Here is a 26,946-nt window from a genome sequence, read left to right on the forward strand (position 1 = left end):
GTTGCATTAACCGCATGAGACAGATTCTATGAACGGATCCCATATTTCATAGAACCAACAGGGGAAGAAGAAGAAGCCGGGGACATACCGTACCAACCGGTTCGAGTTATTTATAGATTATAATGGTGTGTGGTGTGTAGGGGAATCGTTGGGGAAGGATTGTTGTACTGCCGCTCAAAGCAAGTCCGTCCCATATGTATTTTTGTCGATTTTGAGATAAATCCAGTTGTTGTCTTGTTTGAACATCTACTTTAACCCTATTTAATAAAAAATGTATGTTTGTTCTAAACATTTCAAAATAAAAATCACTTTGGTGCTGTCCCATATGCAAAATAAAGGCAAGTCAGTTCCTTGTATAGAAATGTCTCACAAATCAATAGAAAAAATGTGTAATTACTATATTTACACAGACTATGTACCTAAGTACTCGCAGAACTTAAAAACACATAAAATTGTTCAAATTAACGGTATATTTTAAATTTGGAAGCGTAATAGTCGAAACCCTATTCTGCCTTTTTTTTCCTCATGCATAGGATAACCACGGTAATAAAATAAACAACCTACCATTGAGCTAATATTCATTAAAATCAGTACTATTCCTTCTTGTATGAATAGCCATGGTCTGGTTTTAGATTTAGGATCCCCTTCCGTTAAACGATTCTGGATTACTCAATTTAAGGGTCCGGATGTTGATACATGCAATCAAATGTGAATATCTATTTGTTCTGCAGCAAAAGAAATAGAAATAATACAACATTGCTGGTTAAATACTCGTAGCTAGTAAAATTTAATGAATCATCCGCCAAATTAAATTAACCTGAAACAAACAAAATTTTAGATCATTGATAAAAACAATTTGGAAAATTACCAAAACAAACCAACAAATGACAGGCAAATTTATGTTGTAAATGTTCAAGCCTACCTTGATAACCTGACAGACTTGCCTTTATTTATGGATAAATAAAGTCAGGTCAGTCCCAGCACGAAAATTTACCAAATTAACCATTAAATTTTAACTTTTTTGAGTAAATTTTTGAAAAGGGGTACTTTTTGAACCAATATTGAAATAATTGTAGAAAAAAGTTTGTAAAAATTGGTGATTAGAAATGTAAAAAAAGGTGAAACATTTTTTGAGCTTCTCACGGCGATATCTCAGCACTCACTTTTTACATATGGGACGGACTAGATTGGAGCGGCAGTGTATTACATAGTAAATGACCTTGTGACATTATTTCACCACTACGGATTAATTCACTCAAGGGGTGTCAACCTCTCGGTGGCCGAGTGGCTAGAGCATCTGACTACCAATCCAAAGGTGTGAGTTCGAATGTCATGCGTTTTTTGTTCATATTCAAAGTTCAATTATAGTCGAATAATTTTAAGGAGACCGGTCGGGAATCGAACCCGGAACCTTCCGCTTATGAGGCGGGAGCCATAGCCATTAAGGCACGGGCCAGTCTCTGATCCTACAAAAATTACTGCATACTTCTTTTTACTGAAAATATAGGATATTAATCCAATAAACAATCCTTTTCTAATTTTCTCATTTGAGACCTAGACCAATAATATATTTTAAAAAAAATATTTTCTATTTCTTTAAACATATTTTCATACAACTCCTTTTTAAAAATCAGGAAACAATGAATTGTTTTAAAAAATCATCTTAAGTCAATACAAGTTTATCAATTAATATTTGTAATTCCTATCAAAATAAACGTACAAGTTAAGAAATAAAGGTGTTTTTATGTTTCCAATAAGGCCGTTCCTAATATTTTGTGAAGTTTATGTCCCTCGGCATTGGTATTTCAAAGGAGTTCAAACATGCTAAATATCATTATAAACGCGGGAAAATGCAGTTTAACTGGTTTTCAGTTGATTAGACTTTTATTTTCATTAAAATTTTGAAGTTTTTCATTCAGGCCAACTTTGGAGGGGGGGGGGGGGGGGGGGGCGCATAAACCTTGAAAAATATTTGCAACGGCTTAATCTTCAGAAATTTACAGAAAATAATCCTGCGATATTACAAAACCACGCAAATTTAAAACATATTTATTTACATTTATTGATATTTTACGTGGGTCTCGTGGCGCAGGGGTAGCGGCTTCGGCTGCCGATCCCGATGATGCTATGAGACGCGGGTTCGATTCCCGCCTTATCCACTGAGCTTCTATCGGATGGTGAAGTAAAACGTCGGTCCCGGTTTCTCCTGTCTCGTCAGAGGCGCTGGAGCAGAAATCCCACGTTAGAGGAAGGCCATGCCCCGGGGGGCGTAGTGCCAATAGTTTCGTTTTTTTTTGATATTTTACACATTTTTTATTTTTGACAGAAGCATAGATGAATTTATATATTTTGCTATTCAGTGATATATTTTGTTTAAAATTTGGAAAATTGAGTTTCAAACAAAGTTGTCTCCATTTTTTCTCCTGACCTTAAAAAGGGCCGAAAGACTTTAATAAAATGTCTAAACCCACATGTGAAATTAAAAGGAGAATGGGCGAATTTGGTCCAAGGATGTACACAAACCGGACCAACTTTTTTCGAAAGATTTCGCCGAGACATGAAAAAAAGTCTTCTGGACCAACTGTCTAAACCCCGGGGTTCAAAAGTTACAAGCTATTGAGGTTTGAGCATTTTGGGTAAAAATGTACAAAAAATCGTATTTTTGCTATTTCTAAAATCATTCATAAAATCATTATTTTATTATGGATTTTGATCATCTTAACTTCATTCGACGCGTATCAGCAAAAACTATGAGTTCTGATATGTCTTAGCATGATTGAAACATGACTTTTCTTGTTTTTATCCGTTTGAACCGTTTGTGCAAGAGGTTTTTTATAGAAACAAGTCGAAAATTGAAGATTTTGAAAACGGATCCTACCCAGACTGCTTCAGTGAGTATGGAAGACTGCAGTGCAATGTTGTAACAACTTATTGGGATGTTCAAAATTTGGATAAAAAGGTTTTTATTTAAGAATCGTGTGTTTTTATAAGTTAATTCACATTGGACTTTTACAAATTATTTGATATAAAAAAAATTAAAACTGAAAACGAGAAGATGCCCTTGAAAACCATAGGTCTTGGTGGTCTCTATGTCAAGATTTCTACTCAAACCTAAACATTCGAGTAATTGAATGGCATCAAAACTTAAATCTTGCTATTAATTTAAAAATTGCGTTTATTTCTGCAAGAATTGAACTTATGCTGATATTTTGTTTGGAGAAAACATTTTGTGAGCTCTTTTCTACATTTTGATTTAATTGATAAAGTCTATAAACGTTTAATCGGACAAAAGATTTTTTTCGAAAATCTCTTACCATTCAGTAGGTTTTAGGTAATGTTTTACAAATTATGCAATTTGAAATGCTTAAATTTGTATTCTGATAATACTTTAATGTAAAATCAGTTGTAAAGTGAATAGTTTTTTTTCACGTTTAAAAAATCATTTGCTTTTGGGATTAATTTTTATAAGCATTGAAATTTTTGAAATTGCATTTTCAATTCTAAAAAACAAATTTAATACTCCGTTTTTTTGGAAATTCGATAAAGTATGTTTATACAGTCGACTCTCTGGCTGTCGATCTTCTCGATATCAATATATCTCCATGTACCGATGAATTTCTCAGTCCCTTCAAACTGCATACTTTAGTTGTCTTTATTCTTCAATATTTTCTCTTGCTTGAAGAATCTCTTCCTCGACGGTCCCTTGGATTCTATTTGCTTTAAATATCTTTTCCGGCTGTCAATAATTTTACTTTCTCATGGCTTGCATAGACACTTTTCTTTGAGAAACGAAGCTTCAAGTTTGACATTTATTTGTTTTTGTTTGCTGGACTATAAGAAATAGATTAAAATATAAGATTTTTAATTTGATTGGATATAAATGACGTAGAAGATGTGTCATGTAATCAGTATTCTTCACTGCTAAGCCACTCAACACAGAAAAAAAAACCTATTTCAAGGTAATCGAAGGAGGGACAAACCAGCGATCTTTCACGACATTACGTGACAACAAGTGCAGTGCTTACTAAGCAGATGCCACCCTTGAGTGTCCACGTGGAAATATGACGATGACGCGATAAAATGCACATTTTTCACTCTGAAGAGTAAATCCATTTAGCGTTAAGGAGGTGTGACTATATGTTCTTGGAGCTGCATTAGCTAAGCTCAGAGGTATTTACGACTCGATAACGCAAAACGGATAACGTGCGTTCGAGAATCAACAGAAATTTCGCAGGAAGTTTGCACAACTTTTGTGCAATTGCTGCACGAAGGTTTCGTTTGAAAGTCACCACCAGTTTTTATGAAGAGAACACCTTCGGACAACAAAATAAGATAAAGGTGGTCGGCGCTGGAATGTTTGCTTCGTGATAACTGATAAGAGAACACATTCTGCGCTGCCAAGGCACATAAAATTACTCTATTTTTAGGAGGTAAGTATGAGATCACCTTGAAAAAATTATTGGAGAATTTTATCCAATTTCTTACCATATCTTCTACTGTATCGTTTGTACATTGACATTTTTTTTTGGTTTCTTAAAATTGCACTTTCAACAGGTGTTGCACAATCACATAGCACTAACTCCCCCTTTAAACTTAATTGCCTTAAATCCACAATTTGACTATTCTGGGCGAGCACAAACTTCACAATTCACATGTGACATCCATTCCCGTGGGCACTTATCACTGGCACTGATTTGCACTGGTCACTGTTGGCGCACTCAAACCCCCTCCCCAATCCACGTGCTCGTGTGTGTGTTTGTGTGGTATCTTATCACACACCTCAATTAAGCGCGGTTCACGAAAACTGTCACCACACGGCAGACCACCGAGGTGGCTCAACTCGAACTAACCGAAACCTGGCCGACCGTCCAGCAGCGCTATGGAATCTCTCTGAGAATCTCTTTGCGGGGTTTTGGGGTATATTGTGAGCTTTTTTTTGCTGCGGTCCCCTCCTTCCCAACCTTTTTATCTAGTCATTCCCCACGCAGACACCGCAAACATTGGTAGGGTAAAGTGGTCAGATTGTGGCGAAGTTCTTGATTGTAATTTGCAGAAAATGTTCAAAAAATGTTTTGGTGACGTGAATTCTTAAAATAATGTATTTCATGTGTCTTATTCGACCTTAAAGGGCAAAACGAAAAACCAAGTCAACCAGTGGGTACCTTACCCTACTCTAAAACCACTGACTTTGCCAACACAGTCGTCAGTGCAGACTGCGAGAGAGATAAAAACAAAAGTACCGAGAGCTTCATCCACCGTATTTTCAGGTGAAATGACCACCGCAACTGAAGCGCCGCCATTCCACGAATTGAGCATTCATGAAAGGTAAAACGAATCAAAAGCCGTAGTCGAAACCAGCAAAAAAAAATAGAAAAACAAACACGAGTGTCGTAATTGGGCTACGCGCCGGAATTCCGGCGCCGAACGGTAGCAGGCGATGGCAGGTTCCTGTTGCTGTTGTTGACAATTATCACCGGACTGTGAAATGGGTCTTCTCTCTTATCAGCTGAAGTTACTATAGCGTCAACGTACACAGGGACCATCCATAAACCACGTGGACACTTTAGGGGGGGGGGGGGGGTATGGCGATTGTCCACGATCCATACAAAAAAGTTTTTTTTTTGTATGGACAATTGTCCACGAGGGGGGGGGGGGGGGTTGAGATTTCCAAAAAAGTGTCCACGTGGTTTGTGGATGGTCCCACACACCAATGGCTGAACGTAGGCAACAGGTTTAGAGCACGCAGAGAAATTTTTAAAATATAATGCGAAAAAAGAATTTAACCCTTGATCTGACACATAGCATAGCATAGCATTGGTGTCTACCCGTAGCTGCTACTTCGTTATTGACCAGGACCCCCAAACATTGCTCCGTGGACCACAGATGAAAAGTAGGAACCAATCATCACCCCTTCGCAATTTTCAAAGGTCCCTATCGTGCTGATCAATACCGACGCCGGCCACGACCAGAGGAAAGACACGGGGAAGTGGATGGGAATGTTAGTCCGATACTTGAGTGATGGGACCGCCAAATCGACTGCGTCTCCGACAAAGTATCACATGAGTTTTGAGGGGTTAGTAAGATGGGATTGAGGTCAGGATTCACTGTGGTAGGTGATGCGACCATGAGCAATTTGTTTATCGGTTGAAATTTTAAAAATCTTAGGCAGCCGGCTGCGGAAAGATACCTATCTAGGGATTTAAATATAGTATTAATTCGACCGCGATTCTCCAGAAATTCTCCGTCGGCGTGCCTTCCGATCAACGGTGATGTAGGAAGGGCTTCATTCATTAAAATTATTTTATATCATAAGCCTTAAAACATATCCGTCGACTTGGCTTCCAATCCTCGATGATATGGAAAGGACTTAATCCAGCAATACGGCTTGCTTGTCTCAAAAAACAAAAATCGGATCGTTTCTATCGAAAACTTTATAAAGAGAACAAAAGTGAAATTCGTCGGCCAACGAACGCGCGAACAAAAAATAAATGAAAAAAGAAGAAGAAGAAATCCAATCATCCCATGTACACAAATAGCGACACAAAAGAGACGGAAAATAACACGAAAAAAAAAGACTGCGCGTCCCACAGGCACCGCACTACTGATCAATTTAACCCTTGATCTGACACATACAAAAAACTCAAGCTTTCATCAGGGCAGCGATTTTTCAAAAACAAAGTTTCAAAACTAAGATATAAAATTGTAAATTCCTATATTCAAACATCATTTCCATAAAAAATTCTTATAAATAACACTAAAGTGGCTAAAATTAGAAAAAGGACTATAAGATCTTCAAACTGTATGAACAATTTCTTATAACTTATACAAGTTTCAGAAGACCTGTCAATCCTGAAATTTCAAATTAACATGTCATATGCGATGAATTTTCATTAAACAATTCCTTTCGAAATTCATCTTTGAATTAGTACAATGTAATTTTTTGAAATTTTACGAGCGATTTATCAAATTCGGTTCACGGAATATTTGGCCAAATAAATAGCATCATTTTTGTTTGTTTTGAATGTTTTGGATTTTGGATCTGTAAAGTCGCTTGAAAAAATGAGTTCTTTGCAACATAACATAAACAAATGATGAACCTTTTTTGGATAAGTTACGTTAGAAAATTTAAATACAAAAACAGCAAATGTATGCCTAAATACTTTTAAACTGATATAAAAAGGTGTTTTGAACGGTTTTCTATTTACTTTTCAATTTTTTGAAAATAAATAAAATTTATTAAATTTAAAGAATAAAAGTTACAAAAATATTATAGCAAGCAAGAATCGTTTATTTAAAGATTGGAAAAACTCTAAAAAATCTTATTTTTGAATTATTTAAAACTTAAAACAATATTACAACCAGTTTGAATAGTTTTTTTTAAAGAATGTAAATACTCACAATTATTTTTTTTAAGTACGAGTTTTTATTTCAAGAACTTCATGTTTGAATGAAGGAAAAACTCACAAAAAACAAGCAATATAGTTTTTTAAGAATGGTAAAATGAAAAAAATCACAAAATTTTACGACAATCAAAAAATGTTTATTTTTAATGAATGAAAAAACTCATAAAAATATTAACACCAGGATAATTCTCCGCCAACTCACACAGCAGTTGCCCCGACCCCTCTTCGATTTGCGTGAAACTTTGTCCTAAGGAGTAATTTTTGTCCCTGATCACGAATCCGAGGTCCGTTTTTTGATATCTCGTGACAGAGGGGCGGTACGTCCCCTTCCATTTTTGAACATGCGAAAAAAGAGGTGTTTTTCAATAATTTGCAGCCTGAAACGGTGATGAGATAGAAATTTGGTGTCAAAGGGACTTTTGTGTAAAATTAGACGCCCGATTTGATGGCGTACTCAGAATTCCGAAAAAACGTATTTTTCATCGAAAAAAAACACTAAACAAGTTTTAAAAATTCTCCCATTTCCCGTTACTCGACTCGGGTAATTCTCTACCAACTCACACGAAATCGGGAAAAGTTGCCCCGACCCCTCTTCGATTTGCGTGAAACTTTGTCCTAAGGGGTAACTTTTGTCCCTGATCACGAATCCGAGGTCCCATTTTCCGTTACTCGACTGTAAAAATTTTTGGAACATGTCATTTTATGGGAAATTTAATGTACTTTTCGAATCTTCATTGACCCAGAATGGTCATTTTTTCATTTAGAACAAAATTTTTAATTTTAAAATTTCGTGCTTTTTCTAACTTTGCAGGGTTATTTTTTAGAGTGTAACAATGTTCTACAAAGTTGTAGAGCAGACAATTACAAAAATTTTAATATATAGACATATTACAAACATCACGAGTTATCGCGATTTAACGAAAAAAAAGTTTTGAAAAAGTTATTTTTTGCGTTTCTCTTTGTTTCGTCGTCCGTGTCTGTCGCGACCATGAACGGGCATGATCGATGACGACCAACTTTTTCAAAACTTTTTTTTCGTAAAATCGCGATAACTCGTGATGTTTATAAGCAAACCCCTTATGTCTATATATAAAAAAATTGTGTAATTGTCTGCTCTACAACTCTGTAGAACATTGTTACACTCTAAAAAATAACCCTGCAAAGTTAGAAAAAACACGAAATTTTAAAATGAAAAATTTTGTTCTAAATTAAAAAATTACCCTTCTGGGTCAAGGTAGATTCGAAAAGTACATTAAATTTCCCATAAAATGACATGTTCCAAAATTTTTTACAGTCGAGTAACGGAAAATGGGAGAATTTTTAAAACTTTTTCAGTGTTTTTTTCGATGAAAAATACGTTTTTTCGGAATTCTGAGTACGCCATCAAATCGGGCGTCTAATTTTACATAAAAGTCTCTTTGACACCAAATTTCTATCTCATCACCGTTTCAGGCTGCAAATTATTGAAAAACACCTCTTTTTTCGCATGTTAAAAAATGGAAGGGTTCGTACCACCCCTCCGTCACGAGATATCAAAAAACGGACCTCGGATTCGTGATCAGGGACAAAAGTTACCCCTTAGGACAAAGTTTCACGCAAATCGAAGAGGGATCGGGGCAACTTTTCCCGATTTCGTGTGAGTTGGTAGAGAATTACCCACCAACAAGAAAAGTTTGTTTTAAAAGAATGAAAAATCTTTCAAAATATATTTAAAGGCCAGAACTTTTCATTTTTAAAGAACTGCTCATGTTCGGAAGAATGAAATAACTCAAAATATTATTACAAAACATATTTTTTAAGGAAATATGTAACCCTCATAAAAAATCGCAAGTAATGCTTTTTATAAGAACTGCTCATTATTGAAATAATAGAAAAATTCACGGAAAACATCATACTTTTAAGGAAGAAGATAAATTTTACAAAAATATTTCAGAAGTCTGACTATTTCTGCACATCTTTTAATGCATATAGAAAAATCACGGAAATGTTACAAAATTTTGATAATTTTTTTTCACATTTGACCTTTTGACCATTCAACGTTTTGTCCATTTGCATTTGGTCCACTTTCGACCTTTTTGTCCATTCGGCCTTTTGACCTTTCGACATTTTGTCCACTTTCGATCTTTTTGCCCATTCGACCTTTTGTTTTCGACCTTTTATTATTCGACCTTTTGGCATTTGAACTGTTGCCGCAAATCCCGATAATTTGTATCTCTTGACGGAATTTTCCGATCGAATTGGTGTCTTCGGCAAAGTTGTAGGTATGAATCACAAAAATCAGGTGGTCTTAGGGGGGAAAACACCGGCAACTTTTTTAACCATATAGAAAAACGGCCTTAAGTTTTGTCATCGAGTAATGATTTCTGGAAAAAATAAGTTTTTTGGAAAAAATAGAAATCGAACCCACAATTTTTTCATTACAGATTTGCATTGCAATTGAAAAGTACTTTCTTAAAAAAGGAAAAACAAACAGAAAAATTTAATTTTTTCCAATGCCAATGTCTTTGCCATCAATCGTTCAGTTTTCAATGTTACATTATTTCAAAATATTGCGTTATATTGAATATTAAGCCTTTTTGAAATGTTAGTCTTGTTAAAAAAACAATCCAATGAAGGATTTTGAAGTTTTTTACGAATTTGTGTTTTGGACCACATCTCAGAAACAGAAATAACCTTTTTTATAATTTCATTGATATTATAATTTATTTGACTGTAGCAAGCTGTAATAATATGCAAAGCATTTTGTGATATTTTTGTTTCTAAAAAAATAAGGTTGACATTTTTAAAAGATGTTTGTATAATTTCTTCATTTATAAATAAAAAATTTCGAGATGCCACAAACGAAAAAAGACTGTATCTTTAATATTCCGGGTCGAAAGCTCAAAAGGATTAGATCGAAAGTGGCAAAAGTTCAAATCTGGAGTTTTTTTAAAAGGTCCTATAAACCAAAATTTCATTTTTTGCTTTTGGGTGTTTTTCAATACCCCTGACTCAAGGCGGTTCTAAAAACACCCGAAAAGCAAAAATTGAAAATTTGGTTTATAGGACCTTTTCAAAAAAACTCCAGAAATGGACATAAGGTCGGAAGGCAAACAATTTGAAATGGGATAATGTTTGTTTCATTTCGTCAAACATGAGCAGTTCTTTTGTAAGTTTTATGAGAAAAAGTCTGAATCAAACATATTTTTATGAATTTTACATACTGAAAAAACTGGTTTGTGTTATAATTATTTTCGTGATATTTTCTATTTTAAAAAATATTATAATTGTTATTTAAACTAGCTTAAAAAAATATTCAAAAATTTATTCTTATGACTGTAAATTTTGTCGTTCATTTTCCCATTTTTGCGCAGTCTGGCTTCAAACATATTTCTGTGAATTTTGTAGAATTTCAAACAAATCAGTTAGTTTTATGAGAAAAAGTAAGATTGTTGGTTGTGCGTAAGCCAATGAAATTTTAAAAACTTGTTAGCCTTGGTTACATTTTCGACCATTTGTCCTTACGAAGTCCCGTCCCTTTTGCAGATTTATAGAGGAAACATGTCAAACATATCTTCAAACCCCAAGAACTGATCAACAGATAAAATCCCAACTTCAGCAAAATCAAACCTCCCCGCAAATGATTGATGACTTTCTTCGCAGTTGATTAGTGTCATAATCCCGCGACCGGCGACCGAGATTACAAGTAATTACTACTGCCTAGAATGCCAACCCACGAGCAGCCGCAGTAGCTCAATTGGGAAACGACCGGCTGAGAAATGACACACACACTTGTCGCGTGTAACACAAGTGTGCGAGTCTAATTGAGTGGGAAACCAAAATCAATTAACCCGCCAATCCTGAACCAGTCGGTGCACGTGATCGGATCGACTGTTGATTTAACAGTAATTGGCTAACATGCTCGGTATTGCGGCTAAGATGCCTTATCGGAGCGGGTATTATTTGCTAATGAATGTCGGCTGATCATGAAGGAGGAATTTTCTTTCTGACATAAAAATACAATTACATCATGTAACTGAAAATCACTCTCAAAGCAAGATTGATGAGCCATAGAGGTTCAATATTGTACTGTACAGAGATGATGTATTAGTCATTTCTTGGTTCATTAGGTCAGACCGAGCAGTGTAAAGAGAACTAAAGTCTGTGCGGACTCCGGGCTGCCTCATTCAGAAGCCGATGAACTTTGAACGAGGAGGATTGACGTCGATGCGCGAAGATTAGTGAGTTTTAATTACGGGTAAAGGCTGAACCACAAGGTAGCGACATGAGACGTGCCTTGATGTGTCCAAGTCCTTCAAACTTCAATAAAATTTGACGTTGACGTCACACTTGTACTTCACGCAGAAATTCTGGTCCAACTTTTGAGCTGATAATAATTGTGTTTAAATTTAATCTTCTTTTGATCACCACATAATTTCACTTAGAACTAAATTTACACGAATTTCTACTCACAAAGCTAACCAGCAACCTTTTGGTCCGGACACTCTCCAATAACTAACCTGCAAATGAAGATAGAAGAAGAAAAAAACATTGGTCAGCAATCTGATGTCGGCAAGCGTGAGGACAATATTGATAAGTGAAATTTTTCTTCAGGATTGTCCCAGATTGCAACAATAAAACCTTATCACGGTGCAGCCATATAAGAGCGTGGATTATCACAAGTGCAAACTTAATAAAGGTCTGCTATTTCTGCTGAAACGATATCTGAGTACGTGATTTGACTTGTCTGCCGAAGAAATTCTTAAAATAAGAATTATTCGATTTTATAAGAAACGAATTTCATCACTTTTTCAGCACTCAACTATATGAGCAAAACTTCAAACCACCTTTGTTTGGTTTGCTCAACTTCCCGTCGAAATTGAAAATTGATACACTTTGCCAGTTGGCAGCAGACAACAAAAAAAATGACACAAATCCCCCAACAGTTGCCCATTCCGGCAGTGACAAACACAAAATCCTGCAAAAAAAAATAATGCCCCGTTTGTTAGTGCTTTTCAATTCATAAATGGATTTGAATAGTGACTTTTGTGTGGCTGGCCAAAGTGGTCGTCGCATCAGCCAAGCCACACGAACCTGAAACCAGAAAGTACACAGCAAAAAAAAAAAAAAAACTTGCGAACTTGTTGACTGATTAATACTGCTGAACATCAGTGGTTAGACAAAAAGCTCAGTAAAAAACAGGGTAAAACTAAAATTAAAATCAGTAATTTGTTTTGATGTCAGATAAAATATTACATGGTTTAGGTGTAATTCTACTTTTTCTACATGATACAAATTTACACCTTTCAACTTACATACACTCACGCAAAAAGTGTAATTTCGAACAAGGCTTGTGATTTCACTAAAGTCTTCCTCGTTTTTCGCGTAATTTTACATTTGATTAATAAAAAAATGAGTTACAAGCTAAATTATCATTTTTTTACATGCTTTCACGTAAAAAGTTTAATTCTGTAAGATGCATGTAATTTTCCGTCACCCTTTCTCTTTTTTATGTAATTTTACATTAAATCAATTTCAACTAAATGCATGAAATCTCCTCCTTTTTCAAGTATTTTAAAATTTGATTACAATCACGTAAAAAAGTGTAAATTGAACCTCCCTATTTTTTTGTGGAATATTACATTTGAATGGAGTTTCCCAGTAAACCATGTATTATTTTAACATATTCCCGTAAAGAAGTGTAATTCTAGAGGGTGCATGAAATTTTACATGAACCTTTCTCTTTTTTTAATGTATTTTAACATTTGATTACATTCACGTAATCCTGTAATTCTGGAAGGTGCACGTAATCTTACATATCTTCCTCTTTTTTCATGTAATTTTACATTTGATTAATTTTTTCCCAGTGCAACCAAAAAAACAAATGCAAGTGTCCACCAGCCCCCTTTTACAGCCATCACATTTCAACCATTGGCACATGCAGGGGAGGGAATGCTTTTGTTTTGTGCACCACCTCTACCAACTCAGCACAGTTCCCAACAACAAACAACAACAAACAAACACAAAACTCGGACAAGTCACCTCATAGTCCGGCAGCTAAGCGTTGTGCGGTTTGGAGTTGCTTCATTTCCGCGTTTTTGGACAAAAAACGGGGAAAAACGCCGCAAAAAAAACAACATTTCACAAACATACACAAGAATTGGTGGTGTTTGGAAACCTGTAAAGGTAAGGGGGAAATTAGAGTAAGGGTAAAACGTGCGTGTTTTGTTTGATAACCTTTTGCTTTCCATGTTGTAATAGAGTAATAGAGTAGGTTGAGGTGAAATTTATTTGTACTAGTATTTCCGGCTGCGAAATTATGAGAAAGTACAAGCTGTATTTGTTTTGATAATTGTGTAACTTATTTTCTTTTCATTTTTTTAACTAATCTTTCGAGGAAATGCACTTGAAAAATCAACAAAATCCGTCAATCGCCACATTTCCTGTGATGAAAATTAACGCTCTGCACTTGAGACAATCATTTCGAAAAGTAAAGAGCTGATTAAAACTAAAAACTTTCCCATTTACAACCATAATCCACCACCATCGCCGCGCTCATCTAGGCAGAGAAAGGGAAAACGATTGCGACTAATTGTTGGGCTTCACCATCATCCAACTGCAACTGGAGAGGGGAAACCCTCTAATTTAGTTTTCAATTTCCCAAGACGTTCTGTGGCTGGCTGCGACGACATTAGCAGCGGAGAAGCAATTTCTTTTTCCTCCCCGCCCAAACCCTGCAATTTCCCCCTTTTTCGATCTCAATTGCCTTTTAGTTAGTTGACTTAAATGCCTGATGAGTGACGAAGATGGTGGCAGCGCAGCACCACCACCAGAGTGTACTATGGTAATGGTATATGAATAAAAGTCGGCAAGATATTGGAGGAGGGAAAAGAAGGGAAATTGTGGAGAAAATTAACACCATATGAAAGACACGCGATTAAATGTCTGCGCCTTTAAGCTTGAGACTACAAAGATGAAGATGAAGATGACTGTGACGTGATGGAAGTCAATGAATTGAGAATTGAGAGAAAATTCGTTCCACATCTTTTTTTTATCTGGAAGAGATGGAATAGAAGATGTTCGACGATTCGACGATTCGACGAAAACTCCTAAAAAATCACTACAAATGGTTTCTACCTTTTTCTTTGATTTCTTTTTCAGATCAAGGAATGACTTGACTTTCGAAGGTCGTTTCCTAACCATTGTTCCTTCACAAAACTGTCCAATTGGGTCCTAAAATTGAGCTTAAATTTGTGATATTATTGTTCACAACAATAAAGCTTATTTTTCTGAGTACAATGACCCTTTGACCACAAAGGATTTTAAATAGATTATTAAATATCAATTTTGAAAAATTAACTTCGCGGCCCTTCTTGACAGAAAAGGTCCTACTTGACAGCTCGTTCCAACATAGTTGATCCATCGAAAAAATGTTGCCTAGTCAATTTTTTTTTTTTTGCATTAAAATGAAAAAAAAGTTATCAGAAATGGTTTTCAATCGTGTTTTTTTACCGTTGTACATAAAAATTCACATAGGGCTTTAGGAACCTATTCCATGCGCATCTGTTTAGGAATTCTGTGTTTTGAATCTACCTTATCCCCTTGAAAAAGTGGGGCTTCAACACTTTCCGTCTTTGTAACTCTTATCCTTGGGGTTCGTTCAAATATCTAGACACATTCCGCCGTGACGTTGCAACGCTTTGACTTTTCTTTTTTCAGTATTTCGGCTGTAACTAAAAAAATACATTGAAAAGGTACATATGTTATTACAGATTCGGAAAGTACATTAAATTTCCTATAAGAAACAATGTTGAAACATTATTTTAAGCGAATATTCTATTTTTGAGAGGGGAATATGTAGCGTGACGTTGCAACGCGTGACTTTTTCTCAATCCTGACCCAATTCATGTTTCGCCATTAACTCTGCTCTGTTAAACGGCAAATTTGGAGTTCTTCTTCCATTTTTAGTGTAAAATTGGCCAACAAATCGAATGCAATCATTAGTTTTTTGAAAAAATCAAACGTCGATTTTTAAAGACCATTTAAATTTCGTGACGTTGCAACGCACTGTTTTTGAAAACAGGATTTTTCGTTGCGTTGCAACGTCACGAAATGTTAGTTTCAAAGTAAATCATAGTTTTTGTTAGTTTGAGCAACTGTAGGTTATGATTTTATTATTAGACATTAATAGACAGTACAAGAACATGTGAATTGATTGGCCCGCCCATGTTAGACCGCCCCCCCCCTCCCCCTATACCGCTTTCACAGTAGCAGTACGATATACGCAGTTTTCCAAGCATTTTCAAAGTAAAAAAAAAATATTTGTATTATTCCATTATCACGAAAGACAGCCCCCCCCCCCCACTCCCACCTCCTCTATCCATGTTATGGGGCGTCCATCCATTACGTAACGCCGTAATATCAAGGGGGAGGGGGGCGCGGTTCGAGGATTTATACAAAAAAATGTATCAGAAATGTATTACCAGGGGGTGGAGGGGGTCTAAAAATATTAATGTTTTGTTACGTAATGCAAAAACGCTCCCTTAATATTTTAATCGTTTCGGGAAATTTACAAAACACGTGGAAGTTTTAGAGGGGAGGTATGGAGCTTCGAGTTTTCAGGAGGGCAGAAATTTATAACTAAAGTGCCCATATCGTTTGTTGATGGCCCCTAAGGGGTGATCTGCAAACAACGTAACTTATTTTGTTGACTTTTGTGCTTTTAAATTAAATTTGAGGAAATAATAAAACTGTTTACCTGCGCAACATAACATTTTAAATTGCGAACAACTAAACATTTCATACAACTTATTTAGGTAAGGGTTCGTCCAACAACAAAGTGACAAAAGTTTGTAAAAAAAAACAATCGAATCACGTGATTATTATTGATTGATGAATTTCCCCGTAATTTGGCCTACATAAGGGTGTGCGATAAAAAAATCGTTGCGTTGTATTAGAATGCACCCTCACATAAATCAGTTTATCTTAAAGGGGCCATCCAGTAACCACGTGATTATTTTTTTGAAAGTTTTAGAATTTTTCCCCATTGTGAACATCGATCTATTTTGATTTACTCAACAAGTTTTATAAAATACATACTTTTTTCGAGTTGCTACAAACCTAAGTGACGGAATTTGTGAATGACCCATGTACAATTTTTCTGTAAATAGACTCGGAAACATTATATAAAACATATATAATATTTATTATCCTTTGATCTCCAACAATCAACTACGCATACACCTTTTTGCCATGTGACCAATATGATTTAAAATTTCGTGACGTTGCAACGCAAACTTAAACCTGTTGTAACTTTGGATCTAGACAACCAATTTAGTCGCTCTAGGTTGCAATTGAAAGCTCTTTCCAAGTACAAAGAGCATCCGAAATATCAAAATGATTGAATGTTTAGTTTTCTGTTGACATAAACAACTGTCCCTTTTTCGTGACGTTGCAACGCAATAAAATGGTAAACTTACACTAGTTTGAAAAAATACTTAATTTAAGATAAACTGTAAATCCATGACATTTCCGTTTAGTACATCTAAAAACCTACAAAATGCAATCAAAAGAATAATTTTTGGATTTTATTTCGCTGAAAATCAGGAGTTTTTAGAAAAATGTTTTAAAACGCTGATTTTGTCACGAATTGTTGCATAACTTAACCAACTTGTACATAATGATATTCAAAAGTTCAATTAATGAAAACCATGATTTTTGAAGCTTCAAGTAGTCTAGAATCGAGGAAAAATATCCAAATAGCTCATACACGCTTTTCAAAATTTCATCCTAAGGTGTACATTGCCGGAGAATGTGTCCTAATTTCTTTTGAAGGAATTGTCTCCAGCAAAGTTGTAGGTTTTGATGAGGAATATGAAGAAAAAAACTAAAAATAAATTTTGCAGTATTTTCTGAAATTTTATGTAATTTTACACCCAGGAATATGCAACCAATCAGTATGAGTTTCTTATGCCATTATTATTTTATTTATTTTTAAATTGGACCATTAGTTGGGTCTAATTTTCATCTTTAGAAAAAAATGTTAAATTTTATAATATTTGTAACATTCTGTAACATTTTTCAAATTATGGAATCAAAATCAACATTTCAAAAGGGCGTAATATTGAATATTTGATCCTTTAGAAATTTTAATTAAATAATCGGCTGTTTAAGTGGACTTCAATGTACCGTTAAACGGGGTGACTTTTATAGGTTTGAGATTTTTCCGCTAAATGAAGAGTACAAATTATATACGTAAGGAATGGTATATAATCATACTGACCGTGTTCAAAGTTTCCAAGAAGAACTTTTCATAAGATATTGAAAAGTTTTAAAAGTTATTAAACTTTAATTAAAAAAAGGTTGGTAAATAGCATTATTTTAATTTTTCTTCAGATTCTGGACCTGGATTCTTTGGAGAATTTTCCACAAGGAGAAGGTAAAAATAAGTTTTTAAATCATTATTATTATGTGTTTTTGAAATACAGTTTAAATAAATCACAGATTTATAGGCATTTTTATTTCAACAAATTTCATATTAAATGTGAAAACATTTGATTCGTACTTCAAATTCAGTTAAAATGCAATATAAATCAATAATTTTATTTAGAAAAACTAGTTATAACAAATTTCATCCAAAATTCTGACATTTCAACAATTTTTATAAAAGGTAGGTATTTTTATTTCAACAAATTTCATATAAAATGTGAAAAAAATTGATTTGTGCTTCGAATTCAGTTAAAACGCAATATAAATCAATAATTTTATTTAGAAAAACTAGTTTTAACAAATTTCATCCAAAATTCTGACATTTCAACAATTTTTATAAAAGGTAGGTATTTAATTAAATTAAACTTAATTAACTAAATATCAACATGATTTTTTTTTTCAAATCGATATCAAAAACCAAAGAGATGGTACATTTGACGTAAAAATTAAGTTTGAACACCTTAAATTTGATTTTAACAACTAAGAATTGTTAACGTAACTATTTTATACACATCATTGGATTTTTTTGTGGGTCCTAGCCTAGTACATGTTTTAAAAATAATAATATTGAGAAAAACCTTACCAGTTGGAAAATATTCTAAAAAGAAATTAAAATCCTATGAATGTCACTCCGATTTATGGTACTTTTTGATTGCAAACTCGATTTTACTATAAAAATTGTCCTCGACCTTTTTTTTTGTAAGATTTAAATTTTTAAATTGCAAATTATGTGATCGTACTTCTCTATTGTTAGAAAAATGCGGGATTCCTTTAAAAAATGTAAAAGAAATATCAAAAATAATGAAAAATACGGTTTTGGGAAATTGCATATTTTTTTTTGAAAAAAAGATTATTTTGGTATCGGCGTTTCTCCGTTTACCTTTTTTTTCTTGAAAAAATCTTCAATTTTGTCGAAGACACCAAATTGATCAAAAAATTCCTACCCATTAAACATGTCAAAAAATTAAAAATTTAAAAACCGGGTTTACCCGGACACCAACCAAATCGATCAGGGAATTCCTTCGAAATAAACAGATTTTAATTTTTATTTTTATTTGTAATTTGTTTGTTTATTTGTAATGATAGCCTGTCAGTGTATACACTTTGCTTAAGGTCAAGGAAGTAACGGTAAAGGAAATTACAATGGATAGTTCGATAAATCAAACAAATTATAGCTTATTCAAACTACAGCAAGAACAGTGGCAGAAGGCTCAATATTTACGAATATTTACGTACCATTTTTGTATGGACATTTTCCAACATTATATGGAGACTTGCATGGATGAACCAATGACACAAAATGGCTCCTTTGATAATAAAATCTTCGCAGTGTTTAAGCAAAATGAAAAAAAAAATACAGAAAAATCAAAATCTGCTAATTTCGAAGAAAGTTGCTCTTGGAGACGAAGATTGCATCGGATTGCAGACTGGACTTCGTCATGTGTATGTAATGATTTTCTACAAAAAGTTGTTTTTGTACTTGCTTAGGGTGCTGAATAGTGGTTCGCAAAACGGCCTCAATTTTGATCTGTCAAAGTGGAACCAATTTACTGTTCGCCAGAAGTAGAGAGTATTGTTATCGATCATTAAAACAAAGTTTTTTTCAAGAATGATTTTTTTTTTTGCTGTTAAGGACCTGTAGTTGAAGTCAAGAAATCTTAAAAAATTGAATACGAGATCATCATTTTTTTAATTATGAATTGAAGTTGTTTGTATAGTCGATGCGGTTATATCCATACAGAAGCTGTGTTAATCTTGATTTGATTCACACACACACATTTTTCCAGCAAAAATATCAAAAAACTGGCCAGAATGAAACACAATCAACAAAACATAAAACAGCTCATTTATCAATAAGAAAAAAGTCATGCTTGTGCTTGAACATCATCCGAATGTATAGATGTAAACAAAGTGGGATCATTCGGAAATCACGTTACGCATTCGCTCTATTTAATACCCAGCTCAGACCCTCAACAAAAACAATTCATCTCACAATGAGGACTATGACAAATATTGAGAAGATGGGAAAAGCGCGGATGTCCCACTTTTTAAGGAGATAACGTTTAAAAGGTTCATTTTATTCTGATGGCAATAATAGTGACCCATCCACATGTCTGTGAAGCTTAATCACAAACCTCTAGTATCGGGCGGCGAAATGGAAAGCGCGGAAATTGGATCGGATCGGCTATATTAAGACTTTCAATATCTCTGTCACGACGAAGTAGATGCTGCCGGAATCGGACTGGAATCAATTAGGCAAATGAGTGCGGCATGATTAACAAATTAAACGAGCCTCAAGGGTTACCCACAACCGGTTCGATATGCCAAGTTTGGTGAGGTATATTAAGCGCACTGAATGGTTCGGGGATTACGGTTACAATTTATTACCGGAGATGAACGAGTGCTCAAGCACACTCCCACTCGCTGCAAACTTTGTCCGCGTCCAGCTGATCTTCCCAGGTATCGTGAATCGTAATATCAATTTGGTAACTGGTTGGTAGCAGGGGCGTTCACCTTAAGCTAATGGTGTCATCAACTTCACCGAAACCAGCGCCAAGACTGTAAGTTGAGATCTTCGATTCGCTGACCTCATCACAGTTCATCAAATCAAATACACAAATTCTTCACAGTAATCCTGAACACGTTTCAACCATATGTCCCGCATGTTCCGAACTTGAAGCAAAAGGGCTTCCCAAAGAAGGTTTGCCGGCATGTTTATTTAAATCCATATTCCGAAAGCGTCCCGGCCAGTGGAGTCGTCTCGTTCTAACGAACAACAACAAAAACTGGCAACTCGAAACCTCCTGCCTGTGCTGCGCACACATGTGTTGAGCAAATTGTTTTTATTTACCCCGCGGGACGCCGCCAACGCCGCGGTGTGTGTCTTCAAGAACAACGCTCGAAAGTCGCAAGGAGTCGCGCCGTTGATTTACATAACAAAACCGACTCAAGTGGAAAGGCGCACGGGCTAATGGGACGGAACGGGCCCCGGTTGAGCGAAGTCAGTCACTCGGCCTCTCGGACTTTGGAGCTAATACAGGTCATTTTTTGTACACAAATTGGATCAAAGTCAAAAGTCCGCGTGGATAAGCTTCGCGAAGCCGTACCCGGTTGATCTTGACGTTCAAGGTCAAATCGATACCGAGGTCGCACCTATCGCTTCTTGAAGTTCTGCGTGCACCTGACCTACAGCTATGACGCGCGTGCTGAACGCGTGCCGCATGTCGTAGGATCTCCAGGCGAAGAAATGCGATCGCAAGAAGGAGGGGCGGCAGCGTTGTTCTGCCGGAAGACATTCGTTACATCTGCCGGATCCTACACTCTGTAGGGCCAAGCTAATTATACCGGGAGTCACGGCTACCCGAGCAGAATTGCTTCTAACTCATCGCGGCGACTGCTCGGCATCAACGACGACGACTTAATGACTCTTGCGCAGAACTACATGTGTTGTACATACACTAAAAGCCATCGACGACGACGAAGACAAGGCGCGGGATTCAGCTTTCTTTGTGCACTTTTTCCGGCCTTGTTGTTTTCCACGGTTGTAGAAGACGTAGCAGCCGGGAGTTCAGTCTAATGTGTGGGATCACGTGCCAACGTGCTGCCGTTGATGGGCCCATGTCTGGTCACACCCGGCCATTGCCGTCCGGACGCCAACATCTATATGTACGTAGTGTGTTGTTCAGGGATTTACGATGCAATATCATTTAATGAGATTGGCGCTACAAGCGCTCTATACAACATCTAAGGTGGTAGGTACACGGGCACGAGCGCCGATCAACGAGGGCGTGTTTCGACGAAGATCGGCTTAGATTAGACGAGGAGAGCTGATTTGTGGAAGAAATTGGCCGTGGCCGCTGATGGGAATGCTGTCGATAACGCTTGTTGAAACGAGGGTAGATCAGATACCGCAAGTATAGGTATCAATGGTGATCTACATGGACTTAAATTTGCTTGTCTATCGCTGTGCCAACTAACATATTGCTAGTCGGTTCGAGTTACTAACCGAGACGCGTCGTTTGCTTGTGGCGAATACTTGTCCTTTAGTCAGATTAATTTGAGAAGAAATTGGTAGGAATTCGCCCTAAGCCATACGGGAAAAAATACAAATTCTAATCAAATTGTTCAAAAACATATTTTCCTGGTTATTGAGCTAAAAAATTTAGTCAATTTAACCAATTTGAAATATTAAGTATTTTTTTCTTTTTATTTACATTTTAGTATTTATGTTTTTTTAACATCTTTCTATTTTTGGCTGTATTTTTGCTGTGTTTGAGCTGTATTTTTGCTGAATTTCTGCTGTATTTTAGCTTTTTGCTATTTTTGCTGTATTTCTGCTAAATTTTTGCAGTATTTTTGCTGTATTTTTGCTATATTTTTGCTATATTTTTGCTGTATTTTTGCTGTATTTTTTGCTGTATTTTTGCTGTATTTCTGCTATATTTTTGTTGTATTTTTGCTGTGTTTTTGCTGCATTTTTGCTGTATTTTTGCTGTGTTTTTGCTGTATTTTTTGCTGTATTTTTGCTATATTTTTGTTGTATTTTTGCTGTGTTTTTGCTGCATTTTTGCTGTATTTTTGCTGTATTTTTGCTGTATTTTTGCTGTATTTTTGCTGTATTTTTGCTGTATTTTTGCTGTATTTTTGCTGTATTTTTGCTGTATTTTTGCTGTATTTTTGCTGTATTTTTGCTGTATTTTTGCTGTATTTTTGCTGTATTTTTGCTGTATTTTTGCTGTATTTTTGCTGTATTTTTGCTGTATTTTAGCTGTATTTTTGCTGTATTTTTGCTGTATTTTTGCTGTATTTTTGCTGTATTTTTGCTGTATTTTTGCTGTATTTTTGCTGTATTTTTGCTGTATTTTTGCTGTATTTTTGCTGTATTTTTGCTGTATTTTTGCTGTATTTTTGCTGTATTTTTGCTGTATTTTTGCTGTATTTTTGCTGTATTTTTGCTGTATTTTTGCTGTATTTTTGCTGTATTTTTGCTGTATTTTTGCTGTATTTTTGCTGTATTTTTGCTGTATTTTTGCTGTATTTTTGCTGTATTTTTGCTGTATTTTTGTATTTTTGTATTTTTGTATTTTTGTATTTTTGTATTTTTGTATTTTTGTATTTTTGTATTTTTGTATTTTTGTATTTTTGTATTTTTGTATTTTTGTATTTTTGTATTTTTGTATTTTTGTATTTTTGTATTTTTGTATTTTTGTATTTTTGTATTTTTGTATTTTTGTATTTTTGTATTTTTGTATTTTTGTATTTTTGTATTTTTGTATTTTTGTATTTTTGTATTTTTGTATTTTTGTATTTTTGTATTTTTGTATTTTTGTATTTTTGTATTTTTGTATTTTTGTATTTTTGTATTTTTGTATTTTTGTATTTTTGTATTTTTGTTTTTTTTTGTTTTTTGTTTTTTTTATATTTTTTTATTTTTGTAATTTTATTTTTTTGTATTTTGAATTTTTTTAAAGACAACTATAAAAATAACCCTACAACAACTCAATACTTCCGCATTCCCAAGCGCCCAAAATTCGTCACCAAAGAGCACGATTCCGCCACGAATGAGTCACACACAATTTGTCACCGACTGACCGACGACACACCACACTCGTGCACTCTCATGTCCGTCAACCGTCCTCCATCGCTGCGATCCCCGATCCAAAATTAGAGATGATGTGACTAATTGGAGTTCTGAATTGAAGTCAACTCGACAACGCCAACAACAGCCACCGCACATAACTTTGGCGCGAGCTTAAGCTCGCGGTCAAATTGATGAAATTTAAACTCACGATCATCTGATGGTTCCCTAGGGTGATACCGTCGCGGTTACGACTGTAGACATGTGGCCCGCAGGACAACCCTGACGACCCAGTTGTGCGGGGATTTTAAAGACTAAACAAATAACGCTGGTTGGCATTCTTCTGGACTCAAGCTGGCTCGCGAAAACATTCCTTCTCTTAATTACTGGTCTGCTGGCGAGCCAGCAGCAGCTGCTTTGAACCATATTTCACACCCTTACAGAAGGAAAGAAAACAGCTCGGGCACCATGAAATTGGGATGAATTCCTCGAATAGCTGGGGCGAACGAACTTTCTTCGAAACGATTTAAACGAACCCGAGCGCGTCTCGTTGGACAGTCCACCGATCCGCCGCGTGGGACACCGTAATTGGTGGTTTTGAATTGGCTATACTTAGAGGGGGTTCGCGGGGTCTGCTGAGACACGCGTGGTCATTTCGGTGAGAGGTCGAACGGATCACGCGCGGTTGCTACCGAGTTTACTCTCGAGAGGTACCGAGACCCGCGTTTTGGGGCCAAAACGTTTCTGTAGGTATATCGGAACGGGCCACACAAACAATCCAAACAACCGATCGTTATGTATAATTTCGTGTAATTATGATAAATGATCGGTTACACAAAACGGCTTCATTCGGCGGCGTCAGGCGAGCTCGTTTCACGGAGAAGGTTCGGGGCGAGGCTTCGTAATGAGTCCCTAGTTGGTTTAAGCCGAGAATCTACCGATCGTTTGGGTCATCCAGCAAGGACCCTCCCCTAACTAACTCAACGAATGTTTAGTATAACTCTTCAACTGCACCCACACTGAGTGCCTCCGACACAGGTTACAGACCTAACAAGACCCATCCCAACCGTCGCCGTCAATTTGCGTAAGATTCGATCCTACGCGGCGGGGTTTATCTTGCCCAAGAAGCGTAGATCACCGGCAACACAATTTTGATCTTAGCCTCAAGAGCGTCTACTGCGAGGAGGAGGAGAATGTCTTCTTGGCGACATGATGTTCAGCGCGGGCGAATCTCTCGCGTTGCGAAACAGCTCAATGTTTACACGGGGTTTATTTCGTATACCCCACATACAGCATAAATAAAGATAATGTTACCGTACTGAGATGTTACCGCAACACGGGGTTGAAAACAACGTTACTATGAAAAAAAAATCAAATGCCTTTGGTTTTGTTAGTCTTACTACGATTTTGAGCCGTTTTGAAAGTCCAATACCCGTTGGCCGGCAGCGAAGCTACGGGAAAGTATAATTTTCATAACACGCACACGCAAACTTGAAAGAAATGTAAAATTCCTGTTATTGACAAAATTATATTCTCTAGGTCTCAAATAAAACCTAAGGAATTCTTCGTTACGAAAAAGATTTGCAAACCGGAATTGCGGCCGTCACAAAACTTTTTGAGACCCCATAAAAAATCAATTTGCAAAGAAAAATAAGCTTTGAACAAATCGAATTTGAAATTTCAAACTAAACCTGGTAAAAAATGTCTCCGTTATCAAGTAATAGTAACTTTTTGGTAATTTTCTCGTTAAAAAAAAGTAATTTCTCATCTTTTTTCAATAAGGAATTTTAGACCCAGTGAAAAACTATGATTTAACTCGAAAATGAATAAATTCTCGTCGGAGTGGCGCCAAAGTCGCTGGTGGTTTCCTGATAAAAACAAAGAGCTGTCACAGTCCCTGCGAAATACGTTGGCTTGACATCGGACGGTCAGCTAAAAAACAGCTACAGGTATGTCGCAAGATAAACAACTTTTGCGCGGAAGAGCAAGCAAAGTTCAGATGTAAAACATCCACTCCGTGGTTTGAATGTGTTGGTAAATTTTCGACTAGCATACACTGAAATAAAAAAATAGTATCCAATTCCTTGATTCTCGGAATTTTGCCTCTTTTTCTTATTTAGTAATCGGGTTTTTTGGATTGCTTAGTAAGGAAAGGAGCCAAAATTCCTAGAATTTAGGAATTTGGTACTTTTATTTTTTTCAGTGTATGTTGATAATATCTTACTGTTGCGACGAGAATAACGTTCCACTACAGGTTTAGCCGAGTGGGAACAAATCTTTCTTAAGGGCATTACCAACTATTGGAAATGTAGAAAGGAGAAGTAAAAAGTAGAGAAAAGAAGATCGATAGAAAGGCAAAAGAAACGACCAGAATTCACAAGTACGACAAAGATCCGGCCAAGCCGATGCCATTTGAGAATTAACGTAGAAGTTGGTTAAAAAGTAATTCGCATACTGAAAAATTGTAAGTAAAGCTACTACTATGATTGTATCCAAACTAATGAATTAAATAAAGTTTTAGCTAATCGCCAACTAAACACGGTTTCCCAGATTTGCTCAAAGAAATTCAGTGACGCCGACTCTACCTAATCTCAACACTAAAAAATTTTTCAATCTCCTGCGGAATTTGCAACTCAACGATGGAGTTCAACTGCAAAAAGTGCAACGAACCGGTGCTGGCAAATCGTGCAGATTTTCTTACGTGTTTGCAGTGTGATTCACACTACCATGCAGCCTGCTTGAGTGGGAACAATTCCACACCTAACCCGGAATGGTTCTGCGAGGAATGTTCCGCCGTAATGTGTCAATATGGACCGCTGATGCTCACTGTTCTGGACCTACGGAAGCTGGAGGAAGAGATTGTTGTGGAAAAGAGGAATTTGCGGAAGAAGTTCGCTGTTCTACAAACACAATTGGACACGATACAAGGGAAAACTAAAACTCTGGTGGACACGTTTTCTTCGACATCATCGGTCGGGGAAGCCCAGATGTTATGCGCTGCGCTGAGAGACGAGTTTAACAGTTTGTATGCAGTTCAGCAATCGCCAACAAAAGTGCACACTGAGGATCATCTTCAACGGATGTTTGCGCGTCAGGTCATCCCATCTGATTTGCCCAAGTTTAGTGGTAGACCCGAAGACTGGCCGATATTTATTAGCAGCTACAACAACTCCACGGAAGCCTGTGGTTTCAGCAACGTTGAAAATTTGATTCGGTTACAGCGTTGCCTCGAAGGTCCAGCTCTCCAGTCTGTGAGTAGTAAGCTTCTGCTACCGAAGTGTGTTCCTCAAGTGATCTCCACCTTGAAGTTACTGTTCGGTAGGCCAGATTTGTTGATATCAACTTTACTATCACAAATTCGCCGCATACAAGCCCCTGACAGTGAGGACCTCAACTCACTAATACATTTTGGACTAGCAGTGCAAAACTTGGCAGATCATATTGTGGCTGCTGGACTACACGACCATCTAAACAACCCATGTCTGCTGCAAGAGATGG

General features: G+C 36.1%; 1 protein-coding gene across 5 annotated transcripts in view; it reads right to left on the minus strand.

Annotated features, from left to right (window-relative positions):
- LOC120415017 (spectrin beta chain, non-erythrocytic 1) overlaps positions 1 to 26,946 on the minus strand; it is a 166,370-nt gene that overhangs the window by 74,393 nt on the left and 65,031 nt on the right. For 2 of the 5 annotated variants that reach the window (XM_039576392.2, XM_039576385.2), the window contains exon 1: positions 4,486 to 4,821. The exons of 1 other annotated variant lie outside the window; for it this stretch is intronic. In XM_039576392.2, coding sequence (XP_039432326.1) covers positions 4,486 to 4,519 — 34 coding nt within the window. In that variant the 5' untranslated portion in view covers positions 4,520 to 4,821. Of the gene's footprint in view, positions 1 to 4,485; positions 4,822 to 11,855; positions 11,976 to 26,946 lie in introns of those variants that run through there. 2 more of the 5 variants (XM_039576400.2, XM_039576417.2) reach the window with 2 other exon arrangements.

This window comes from Culex pipiens, chromosome 3 (assembly GCF_016801865.2).
Source record: "Culex pipiens pallens isolate TS chromosome 3, TS_CPP_V2, whole genome shotgun sequence".
NCBI lineage: Eukaryota > Metazoa > Arthropoda > Insecta > Diptera > Culicidae > Culex > Culex pipiens.